At 43.5% G+C, this 13802-nt stretch overlaps 2 protein-coding genes across 3 annotated transcripts in view; both read right to left on the bottom strand.

Annotated features, from left to right (window-relative positions):
- The window catches only part of LOC115147752 (CD97 antigen-like), a 101129-nt gene that overhangs the window by 26115 nt on the left and 61212 nt on the right, over nucleotides 1-13802 (bottom strand). The window lies entirely within an intron of this gene.
- LOC115147751 (CD97 antigen) overlaps nucleotides 1-13802 on the bottom strand; it is a 132367-nt gene that overhangs the window by 112125 nt on the left and 6440 nt on the right. The window contains exons 2-3 of the mRNA XM_029690045.1: nucleotides 8473-8706; nucleotides 5789-5917 (exon numbers count right to left, since the gene is read on the bottom strand). Of these exons, the coding sequence (XP_029545905.1) occupies nucleotides 5789-5917; nucleotides 8473-8706 (363 nt within the window). The remainder of the gene's footprint in view (nucleotides 1-5788; nucleotides 5918-8472; nucleotides 8707-13802) is intronic.

The raw sequence follows: 13802 nt of genomic DNA, 5'->3' as shown, positions 1-13802 counted from the left end.
CCACCTACACATAGAATAATCACAGTACGCCACCGCCCACCTACACATAGAATAAATCATACACCCCCCCACCCCGATCTACACATAGAAGTAATATCATTATTCAACCCCCTTCCCCACCTACACATAGAAATATCAATCATTATTCCACCCCCCTCCCCACCAACATATAGAATATATCATTATCCACCCCCCTCCCACCCTACCTATAGAATAATATCATTATCCACCCCCCTCCTACCTACACATAGAACAAATCATTATCCACCCCCCCTAAACACCTACACATAGAATAATATCATTATCACCCCCCTCCCCCCCTACACATAGAATAATATCATTATCAACCCACATCACCCCTCCCCACCTACACATAGAATAATATCATTATCACCCCCCCTCCCCACCTACCATAGAATAATATCATATCACCCCCCACCCCACCTACACATAGAATAATATCATATCACCCCCCCTCCTACACCATAGAATAATATCATTATCCACCCCCCTCCCCACCTACACATAGAATAATATCATTATCCACCCCCCCGAAACCACCTACACATAGAATAATATTATTATCACCCCCCTCCCCACCTACACATAGAATAATATCATTATCACCCCCCTCCTACACATAGAATAATATCATTATCACTCCCCTCCTCACCTACACATAGAATAATATCATTATCACCCCCTCCCCCCCTCCTCACTTACAAATAGAATAATATCATTATCCACCCCCCCCCCCCCCACCTACACAATAGAATAATTAATATCACCCCCCCCCCCCACCTTACACATAGAATAATATCATTATCACCCCCCTCCCCACCTACACATAGAATAATATCATTATCAACCCCTCCAACACCTACACATAAGAATAATATCATTATTCACCCCCCTTCCCCACCTACACATAGAATAATATCATTATCCACCCCCCCCCCCCCACCCTACACATAGAATAATATCATTATCACCCCCCTCCTCAACTACACATGGAATAATATCATTATCCACCCCCCTCCCCACCTACACATAGAATAATATCATTATCCACCCCCCGAAAACCACCTACACATAGAATAATTATTATTATCACCCCCCCTCCCCACCTACACATAGAATAATATCATTATCACCCCCCTCCTACACATAGAATAATATCATTATCACTCCCCTCCTCACCTACACATAGAATAATATCATTATCACCCCCTCCCCCCCCCCTCCTCACTTACAAATAGAATAATATCATTATCCACCCCCCTCCCCACCTACACATATAATAATTTAATTATCACCCCCCTCCCCACCTACACATAGAATAATATCATTATCACCCCCCTCCCCACCTACACATAGAATAATATCATTATCAACCCCTCCACACCTACACATAGAATAATATCATTATCACCCCCCTCCCCACCTACACATAGAATAATATCATTATCCACCCCCCTCCCCACCTACACATAGAATAATATCATTATCACCCCCCTCCTACACATAGAATAATATCATTATCACCCCCCTCCTACACAACGAATAATATCATTATCACCCCCTCCCCACCTACACATAGAATAATATCATTATCCACCCCCCTAAACCACCTACACATAGAATAATATTATTATCACCCCCCTCCCCACCCTACACATAGAATAATATCATTATCCACCCCCCTCCTCACCTACACATAGAATACTATCATTATCCACCCCCCTCCCCACCTACACATAGAATAATATCATTATCCACCCCCCCTCCCCACCTACACATAGAATAATATCATTATCTACCCCCCTCCCCACCTACACATAGAATAATATCATTATCACACCCCTCCCCACCTACACATAGAATAATATCCTTATCCACCCCCCTCCCCACCTACACATAGAATAATATCATTATCCACCCCCCCCCTCCCCACCTAACATAGAATAATATCATTATCACCCCCCTCCCCACCTACACATAGAATAATATCATTATCGACCCCCTTCCCCACCTACACATAGAATAATATAATTATCACCCCCCCTCCCCACCTACCATAGAATAATATCATTATCACCCCCCTCCCCACCTACACATAGAATAATATCATTATCACACCCCTCCCCCACCCTACACATAGAATAATATCATTATCCACCCCCTCCCCACCTACACATAGAATAATATAATTATCACCCCCCCCTCCCCACCTACACATAGAATAATATCATTATCACCCCCCCTCCCCACCTACACATAGAATAATATCATTATCAACTCCCCCTCCTACCTACCACATAGAATAATATCATTATCACCCCCTCCCCCCTCCCTCCACCTACACATAGAATAATATCATTATCCACCCCCCTCCCCACCTACACATAGAATAATTTAATTATCACCCCCCTCCCCACCTACACATAGAATAATATCATTATCACCCCCCCTCCCCACCCTACACATAGAATAATATCATTATCAACCCCTCCCCACCTACACATAGAATAATATCATTATCACACCCCTCCCCACCTACACATAGAATAATATCATTATCCACCCCCCTCCCCACCTACACATAGAATAATATCATTATCCACCTCCCTCCCTCCCCACCTACACATAGGATAATATCATTACCACCCCCCTCCCCACCTACACATAGAATAATATCATTATCCACCCCCACCTACACATAGAATAATATCATTATCACCCCCCACCCCACCTACACATAGAATAATATCATTATCACCCCCTCCCCACCTACACATAGAATAATATCATTATCCACCCCCCTCCCCACCTACACATAGAATAATATCATTATCCACCCCCTTCCCCACCTACACATAGAATAATATCATTATCCACCCCCCTCCTCACCTACACATAGAACAATATCATTATCCACCCCCCCTAAACCACCTACACAGAATAATATCATTATCACCCCCCTCCCCACCTACACATAGAATAATATCATTATCACCACCCTCCCCACCTACACATAGAATATTATCATTATCACCCCCACCCCACCTACACATAGAATAATATCATTATCACCCCCTTCCTACACATAGAATAATATCATTATCCACCCCCCCTCCCCACCTACACATAGAATAATATCATTATCCACCCCCCCTAAACCACCTACACATAGAATAATATCATTATCACCCCCTTCCTACACATAGAATAATATCATTATCCACCCCCCTCCCCACCTACACATAGAATAATATCATTATCCACCCCCACTCCCCACCTACACATAGAATAATATCATTATCCACCCCCCTAAACCACCTACACATAGAATAATATCATTATCACCCCCCTCCCTACACATAGAATAATATCATTATCACCCCTTCCCCACCTACACATAGAATAATATCATTATCCACCCCCCTAAACCACCTACACATAGAATAATATCATTATCCACCCACCTCCCCACCTACACATAGAATAATATCATTATCCACCCCCCTCCTCACCTACACATAGAACAATATCATTATCCACCCCCCTAAACCACCTACACAGAATAATATCATTATCACCCCCCACCCCACCTACACATAGAATAATATCATTATCACCCCCTCCCCACCTACACATAGAATAATATCATTATCCACCCCCCTCCCCACCTACACATAGAATAATATCATTATCCACCCCCTTCCCCACCTACACATAGAATAATATCATTATCCACCCCCCTCCTCACCTACACATAGAACAATATCATTATCCACCCCCCTAAACCACCTACACAGAATAATATCATTATCACCCCCCTCCCCACCTACACATAGAATAATATCATTATCACCCCCCTCCCCACCTACACATAGAATAGTATCATTATCACCCCCCACCCCACCTACACATAGAATAATATCATTATCACCCCCTTCCTACACATAGAATAATATCATTATCCACCCCCCTCCCCACCTACACATAGAATAATATCATTATCCACCCCCCTAAACCACCTACACATAGAATAATATCATTATCACCCCCTTCCTACACATAGAATAATATCATTATCCACCCCCCCTCCCCACCTACACATAGAATAATATCATTATCCACCCCCCTCCCCACCTACACATAGAATAATATCATTATCCACCCCCCTAAACCACCTACACATAGAATAATATCATTATCACCCCCCTCCTACACATAGAATAATATCATTATCACCCCTTCCCCACCTACACATAGAATATTATCATTATCCACCCCCCTAAACCACCTACACATAGAATAATATCATTATCCACCCACCTCCCCACCTACACATAGAATAATATCATTATCCACCCCCCTCCTCACCTACACATAGAACAATATCATTATCCACCCCCCTAAACCACCTACACAGAATAATATCATTATCACCCCCCTCCCCACCTACACATAGAATACTATCATTATCACCCCCCTCCCCACCTACACATAGAATAATATCATTATCCACCCCCACCTACACATAGAATAATATCATTATCACCCCCCACCCCATCTACACATAGAATAATATCATTATCACCCCCTCCCCACCTACACATAGAATAATATCATTATCCACCCCCCTCCCCACCTACACATAGAATAATATCATTATCCACCCCCTTCCCCACCTACACATAGAATAATATCATTATCCACCCCCCTCCTCACCTACACATAGAACAATATCATTATCCACCCCCCTAAACCACCTACACAGAATAATATCATTATCACCTCCCTCCCCACCTACACATAGAATAATATCATTATCACCCCCCTCCCCACCTACACATAGAATAATATCATTATCACCCCCTTCCTACACATAGAATAATATCATTATCCACCCCCCTCCCCACCTACACATAGAATAATATCATTATCCACCCCCCTAAACCACCTACACATAGAATAATATTATTATCACCCCCCTCCCCACCTACACATAGAATAATATCATTATCCACCCCCCTAAACCACCTACACATAGAATAATATCATTATCCACCCACCTCCCCACCTACACATAGAATAATATAATTATCCACCCCCCCTCCCCACCTATACATAGAATAATATCATTATCACCCCCCACACAAAGTAGATGATTATTAACATTCTCTATAAACTCTCAATACTGCACAGATAGGAGGACTCTGAACAAGTAACGGGTTGTTCCCTCGACATGTAAGATTCACACACACACACACACACACACACACACACACACACACACACACACACACACACACACACACACACACACACACACACACACACACACACACAGACACACACACCCTCACACACACATCCCCACACACATCCCCACACACATCCCCCCACAGACATCCTCACACAGACATCCCCACACATCCTCACACAGACATCCCCACACAGACATCCACACAAACACGTTGGACTCACCGTCACAATCCCCATCTCCTTTTCTTCCGTAGCCAGAAGCACAGAGGCATTCATTTCTTTTGGTGTTGCTGCACTCATTGATGTCTACAAGAGGACCAGAGATAAATACAGAGATAACAAGAGAGAGGAAAGGGAGAGAGGAAAGGGAGAGAGAGAGAGAGAGAGAGAGGGTAGAGGTAAGAGGGTTTCACTCTGTTTTATTCTCGATCATGAAATACTCAATACGTAATGATGTTTCCAACTAGAGTAGTCAATCAATCAAGAGAAGATGAGGCCCTCTTGTTGGACTCACCTTCACAGTCTCCAGTAGAAGTCGATAATGAGAACCCACTATGGCACCGGCAGTTGTAGCTCCCGATGCTGTTGACGCAAGTGGCGTGTCTGCCACAAGCCTGTGGTTTCTCCTTGCACTCATTGACTTCTGAAGAGAGAAGGAAATATGGTGATAGAGCAGTGACTCAATATCCTCTCCTCCAGTAAATCCCTAACCTCTCCTCCAGTGATTCCCTAATCCCTCCTCCAGTAAATCCCTAACGCCTCCAGTGATTCCCTAACCTCTCCTCCAGTAAATCCCTAACCTCTCCTCCAGTGAAGCCCTAACCTCTCCTCCAGTGATTCCCTAACCTCTCCTCCAGTAAATCCCTAACCTCTCCTCCAGTAAAGCCCTAACCTCTCCTCCAGTGAATCCCTAACCTCTCCTCCAGTGATTCCCTAACCTCTCCTCCAGTGATTCCCTAACCTCTTCTGCAGTGATCCTCTAATCTGTCCTCCAGTGATTCCCTAACCGCTCCTCCAGTAAATCCCTAACCTCTCCTCCAGTACCTCAAGACAGTCCACGTATTTGATGAATTCCAGAACTAAAGTAGCTGATTTAAGGAATGAAAGGCTTGATGATCAGGTGACCATTAGATTCAGCTTTGCTAGTTGTGGAATATATCAAAGAAGAGGCCTGTCTGGGAGTTCTAGTGGAGAAGTTGGGGAATCACTGATCTTCAAACTCTCAATATGGCACAGAACAGAGGAGATATTGCAAAATAAATGTTTTGTTCCCATGACATGTAACATTCACACACACATGCACACACACACACACACAAACACGAGCTAAACTGAGACCCTAACCTCACAGATGGCTGTTGCTGTTTCTTCCACGTGAATACATAAAATCACAATGACACAACTTACATAGAATAATATCATTATCACACCCCTCCCCACCTACACATAGAATAATATCATTATCCACCCCCTCCCCACCTACACATAGAATAATATCATTATCCACCCCCTCCCCACCTACATATAGAATAATATCATTATCCACCCCCCTAAACCACCTACACATAGAATAATATCATTATCCACCCCCCTAAACCACCTACACATAGAATAATATCATTATCATCCCCCTCCCCACCTACACATAGATTAATATCATTATCCACCCCCCTCCCCACCTACACACAGAATAATATCATTATCACACCCCTCCCCACCTACACATAGAATATTATCATTATCCACCCCCCCTCCCCACCTACACATAGAATAATATTATTATCACCCCCCTCCCCACCTACACATAGAATAATATCATTATCCACCCCCTCCCCACCTACACATAGAATAATATCATTATCCACCCCCTCCCCACCTACACATAGAATAATATCATTATCCACCTCCCTCCCCACCTACACACAGAATAATATCATTATCCACCCCCTCCCACCTACATATATAATAATACCATTATCCACCCCCTCCCCACCTACACATAGAATAATATCATTATCCACCCCCTCCCCACCTACACATAGAATAATATCATTATCCACCTCCCTCCCCACCTACACACAGAATAATATCATTATCCTCCCCCCCTCCCCACCTACACATAGAATAATATCATTGTCACCCCCTCCTACTACACATAGAATAATATTATTATCACCCCCCTCCCCACCTACAAATAGAATAATATCATTATCCACCCCCTCCCCACCTACACATAGAATAATATCATTATCCACCCCCTCCACACCTACACATAGAATAATATCATTATCACCCCCCTCCCCACCTACACATAGAATAATATCATTATCCACCCCCTCCCCACCTATACATAGAATAATATCATTATCCACCCCCTCCCCACCTACACATAGAATAATATCATTATCAGCCCCCTCCACACCTACATATAGATTAATATCATTATCACCCCCCTCCCCTCCCCACCTACACATAGAATAATATCATTATCCACCCCCTCCCCACCTACACATAGAATAATATCATTATCACCCCCCTCCACACCTACACATAGAATAATATCATTATCACCCCCCTCCCCACCTACACATAGAATAATATCATTATCACTCCCCACCTACACATATAATAATATGATTATCCACCCCCCTCCCCACCTACACATAGAATAATATCATTATCCACCCCCTCCCCACCTACACATAGAATAATATCATTATCCACCCCCTCCCCACCTACACATAGAATAATATCATTATCACCCCCCTCCCCACCTACACATAGAATAATATCATTATCCACCCCCCTCCCCACCTACACATAGAATAATATCATTATCACCCCCCTCCCCACCTACACATAGAATAATATCATTATCCACCCCCCTCCCCACCTACACATAGAATAATATCATTATCACCCCCCTCCCCACCTACACATAGAATAATATCATTATCCACCCCCCTCCCCACCTACACATAGAATAATATCATATTCCACCCCTCTCCCCACCTACACATAGAATAATATAATTCCCCCCTTCCCACAAAGTTGATGATTATTAACATTCTCTATAAACTCTCAATACTGCACAGATAAGAGGACTCTGAACAACTAATGGTTCGTTCCCTCGACATGTAACATTAACACACAGACACACACACACACACACAGACACACACTCACTCAAATACTCACCAGTACACTTTCCGGAAATGGTGAAGTTGACAGTCGTTGTGGATATGAACCCAGGTAGACACTGACAGTAGAAGCTTCCATTTGTGTTGAAACATGTGGCATTACTTCCACAGGGTGGGGTACTGTCCCACTCTTTACACTCATCTGTATCAACACACAGTGTTCTCCCTTTGGCTATGAAGCCCAGGCCGCAATCTCTGGCCTCTAGGTTCCCCTGTAGAGGGAAATGAAGACCTGTGAGAAGAGTGTGAGGAGAAAGAAGGGGAGGGAGAGGGGGAGAGAGAGCGAGAGAGAGAGTTATTCAACCAGTTTCCTACTAGCCCGGTCTGAAAAGTACTAGCCTCGGGCTAGCTTAATTTCCATCCCTGCCTACAGCACTCTGGACCTCATTGGGATGCAATTATTATTATTATATATTTTATTTTTTTACAATTTGTTCATCCCAAATGGCACTCTATTCCATAGGCTAGTGCATTATAAGCCCATGGGTATAATCACTAGTAAAATACTTGTTCTCCATATTGCAACTGTAGCTTGGTTACTAAACTGAAGTATAGGAGAGAAGACAGATATATTATAGCTAGGTTACTAAACTGAAGTATAGTAGAGAAGACAGAGATATTATAGCTAGGTTACTAAACTGAAGTATAGTAGAGAAGACAGATATATTATAGCTAGGTTACTAAACTGAAGTATAGGAGAGCAGACAGAGATTGTCACGTCCTGACCAGTATAGGGGTTATTTGTTATCGTAGTTTGGTCAGGACGTGGCAGAGGGTATTTTGTTTATGTGGTTCGGGGTGGTGGTTTTATTTAGTAGGGTGTTTGTTTAGTTAGTTCCGGGTTTTTGGGGTTATGTTCTATGTTTGTATTTCTATGTTTTTCTAGTCAGTTGTATTTCTATGTTTAGTTTGTTGGGGGATTGGACTCTCAATTGGAGGCAGGTGCTTTCTCGTTGCCTCTGATTGAGAGTCTTTCCAGTTCCCGCCTCTCGTGCTGACCCGGAAGTGCGAACCTCTAGTCTGGCACGTCCAGTACCAGCACCACGCATCAAGCTTCCAGTGAGTCAGCCTAGTCCTATTCAGCCTGTTCCCGCTCCTCGCACTAGCCTTAAAGTGTTTCTCCAGTCTGGTAGCTCCACTACCAGCCCCCCGCATTAGGCTTCCAGTGCGTCAGCCCAGTCCTACTCAGCCTGTTCCTGCTCCCCGCACTAGCCCTGAGGTGCGTGTCTCCAAACTGGCACTTCCAGTACCAGCACCCCGCATCAGGCTTCCAGTGTGTCAGCCCAGTCCAACTCGGCCGGTGCCTGCTCCCCGCACTAGCCCTGAGGTGCGTGTCCCCAGGCTGGTACCTCCACTACCAGCCCCACGCATCAGGCTTCCAGTGCGTCAGCCCAGCCTCGAGCTTCCGACAACAGTGCCCAGTCTAGAGTATCCGGCAACAGTTCCCCGTCCAGAGTGTCCAGAGACAGTGCCCCGTCCAGAGTGTTCGGTAACAGTGCCCCGTCCAGAGTATCCGACAACAGTACCCGTCTGGAGTATCCGGTAAGAGTGTATAGCTTGGAACCGAGTGAGACGGCCTACAGTTCGGAACCAAGAAAGACAGCCCACTGTTCAGAGCCAAGTGAGACGGCTCACAGTTCGGAACGGAGTGAGAGGGTCTACAGTCCGGAACCGAGTGAGACGGTCTACAGTCCGGAACCAAGTGAGACAGCCTACAGTCCGGAACCAAGTGAGAGGGCCTATAGCTCAGAACCGAGTGAGTCTGCCTGCAGTCCGGAACCGAGTGAGTCTGCCTGCAATCCGGAGCCGAGTGAGTCTGTCTGCAGTACGGAACCGAGTGAGTCTGCCTGCAGTCCGGAACCGAGTGAGTCTGCCTGCAATCCGGAACCAAGTGAGTCTGCCCGCGATAAGGAACCGAGTGAGTCTGCCCGCGATCCGGAACCGAGTCAGTCTGACCGCGATCCGGAACCGTGTGAGTCTGCCGCGATCCGGAACCGAGTGAGTCTTCCCGCGATCCCGAACCGGTTGAGTCTGCCCGCGATCCGGAACCGAGTGAGTCTGCCTGCGATCCGGAACCGAGTGAGGTTGAAATTAACTGTGAACTGTGTGAGTCTGCCTACAGCTTGGAACCGTGTGAGTCTGCCTACGACCCGGAACTGAGTGAGTCGGCCTACGGTCCGGATACAAGAGACTCTGTCTACAGTCTGGAGGACAGTAGGCCAGAACCAGAGCCACCTCCAGTATAGGTGGGTTGGGGAGGGGGGGTGTAGCACAAGTGCCGTCGTTGACGGCAGCCACCCTCCCTTCCCTCCCTTTAGTTTAGGGGGAAACTGTTTTTTTTGGGGGGGGGGGATATTTTGTTTATGTGTGAGGTGCATCCGGAGTCTGCACCTTTGGGGGGGGGTACTGTCACGTCCTGACCAGTATAGGGGTTATTTGTTATTGTAGTTTGGTCAGGACGTGGCAGAGGGTATTTTGTTTATGTGGTTCGGGGTGGTGGTTTTATTTAGTAGGGTGTTTGTTTAGTTAGTTCCGGGTTTTTAGGGTTATGTTCTATGTTTGTATTTCTATGTTTTTCTAGTCAGTTGTATTTCTATGTTTAGTTTGTTGGGGGGTTGGACTCTCAATTGGAGGCAGGTGCTTTCTCGTTGCCTCTGATTGAGAGTCCTATATATGGGTATGTGTTTGGTTTAGTGTTTGTGGGAGATTGGTTCTTGTTTTGCCTGTGTGTGCGCACCTGACAAGACTGTTTTGTTGTTCGTGCGTTCTTCTTGTTTTGTTTATTTGTGTTCTGTGTTCTGAAAAAATGTCACTATGAGCACTCAACCCGCTGCGTTTTGGTCCACTATAACCGACGACAACCGTGACAGAGATATTATAGCTAGGTTACTAAACTGAAGTATAGTAGAGAAGACAGAGATATTATAGCTAGGTTACTAAACTGAAGTATAGGAGAGAAGACCGGGATATTATAACTAGGTAACTAAACTGAAGTATAGTAGAGAAGACCGGGATATTATAACTAGGTTACTAAACTGAAGTATAGTTGAGAAGACCGGGATATTATAACTAGGTTACTAAACTGAAGAATAGGAGAGAAGACAGAGATATAGCTAAGTTATTGAACGTAAAGGGGAATATCACTCAAAAACTATCTTTTGGTATTTGTTTCATTATGTTTTGCATGTCACCAGCCCCATCATCATGATAATGTATATATATATCACTGAACACAGAGTGAGTCCATGCAAATTATTGTGTGATTTGTTAAAACCTGTTGGGGCTAGGGGGCAGTATTGAGAATTTTGAAAAAAATATGTTCCCATTTTTAACTGCCTCCTACACCAACTCAGAAGCTAGGATGCGCATATTATTAACATATTTGGGTAGAAAACACTCTGAATGTTCTAAAACTGTTTGAATGGTGTCTGTAAGTATAACAGAACTCATATGGCAGTCAAAACCCTGAGACAAATTCTGACAGGATGTGGATATCTGATGTGTTGAATTACTTTTAAGCCTATGCCATTGAAACACACAGGGACTTATTAATGATTGAGCACTTCCTACGCCATCCACTAGATGTCACCAGTCTTTACAAAGTGGTTTGAGTCTTCTACTGTGAAAACTGACCGAACAAGAGACTTGGAACGTTGGTCATAAGCGGACGGCCTATACTGCTCTGGCGCGCGACTGACTGTTTGGGTACTCTCGTTCCAATACGTTTTAAAAGAGAATGCAATCGTCCGCCTTGAATATTATTGAAGTTCTGATTGAAAACGGCCCTAATGATTTATGCTATACAACGTTTGACATGTTTGAACGAACGTAAATATATTTTTTCCCTCTTTGGTGAAGACAAGTCCGGCCGGCGTCGTTCATGTTTTTGAGTAGCCTACAGGACGCTCTAACAACACAGAGCTTTTTGGACATAAATTATGAGCTTTTTCGAACAAAACTACATTTGTTATGGACCTGGGATACCTGGAAGTGCCTTCTGATGAAGATAATCAAAGGTAAGGCAATATTTACATAGTATTTTTGATTTTAGATCTCTCCAACATGGTGCCTAGTCTGTATCGCCAAGCCTATTTTTCTGAGGACAGGACCTTGTTTATTGCAAAGTGTGATTTCCCAGTAAAGTTATTTTTAAATCTGGCAATGCGGTTGCGTTCACGAGATGTTAATCTATAATTCTTTGAATGACAATATCATATTTTACCAATGTTTTCGAATAGTAATTATTTAATTTGTTGTGCTGATTGACTGGCGGTATTGGAGGGAAAATATTTCCTCAACATCAACGGCATTGTAAAACGCTGTTTTTGGATATAAATATGAACTTGATAGAACAAAAAATGCATGTATTGTCTAACATAATGTCCTAGGAGTGTCATCTGATGAAGATTGTCAAAGGTTAGTGCATCATTTTAGCTGGTTTTCTGCTTTTGGTGACGCCTGTCTTTGCATTGACAAAACATTACACACAGCTATTTTCAATGTACTGTCCTAACATAATCTAACTTTATGCTTTCGCCGTAAAGCCTTTTTGAAATCGGACAACGTGGTTAGATTAAGGAGATGTTTATCTTTCAAAGGGTGTAAGATAGTTATATGTTTGAGAAATTTGAATTATGACATTTAACCTCTCTAGGGTCGGCGGGACGAAATCGTCCCATCTCCGTAACAGCCAGTGGAATCCTGTGGCGCGTTATTCAAATACCTTAGAAATGCTATTACTTCAATTTCTCAAACATATGACTATTTTACACCATTTTAAAGACAAGACTCTCGTTTATCTAACCACACTGTCCGATTTCAAAAAGGCTTTACAACGAAAGCAAAACATTAGATTATGTCAGCAGAGTACCCAGCCACAAATAATCAGACACCCATTTTTCAAGCTAGCATATAATGTCACATAAACCCAAAAGACAGCTAAATGCAGCACTAACCTTTGATGATCTTCATCAGATGACAACCCTAGGACATTATGTTATACAATACATGCATGTTTTGTTCAATCAAGTTCATATTTATATCAAAAACCAGCTTTTTACATTAGCATGTGACGTTCAGAACTAGCATACCCCCCGCAAACTTCCGGTAAATTTACTAAACATTTACTAAATTACTCACGATAAACGTTCACAAAAAGCATAACAATTATTTTAAGAATTATAGATACAGAACTCCTCTATGCACTCGATATGTTCGATTTTAAAATAGCTTTTCGGTGAAAGTACATTTTGCAATATTCTCAGTAGATAGCCCGGCATCACAGGGCTAGCTATTTAGACACCCAGCAAGTTTAGCACTCACCAAAAT

The sequence above is a fragment of the Salmo trutta genome, chromosome 14 (assembly GCF_901001165.1).
Source record: "Salmo trutta chromosome 14, fSalTru1.1, whole genome shotgun sequence".
Classification (NCBI taxonomy): Eukaryota; Metazoa; Chordata; class Actinopteri; order Salmoniformes; family Salmonidae; genus Salmo; species Salmo trutta.
Note: the sequence above shows the minus strand (reverse complement) of the source record. Positions and strands in the feature narration are given on the sequence as shown.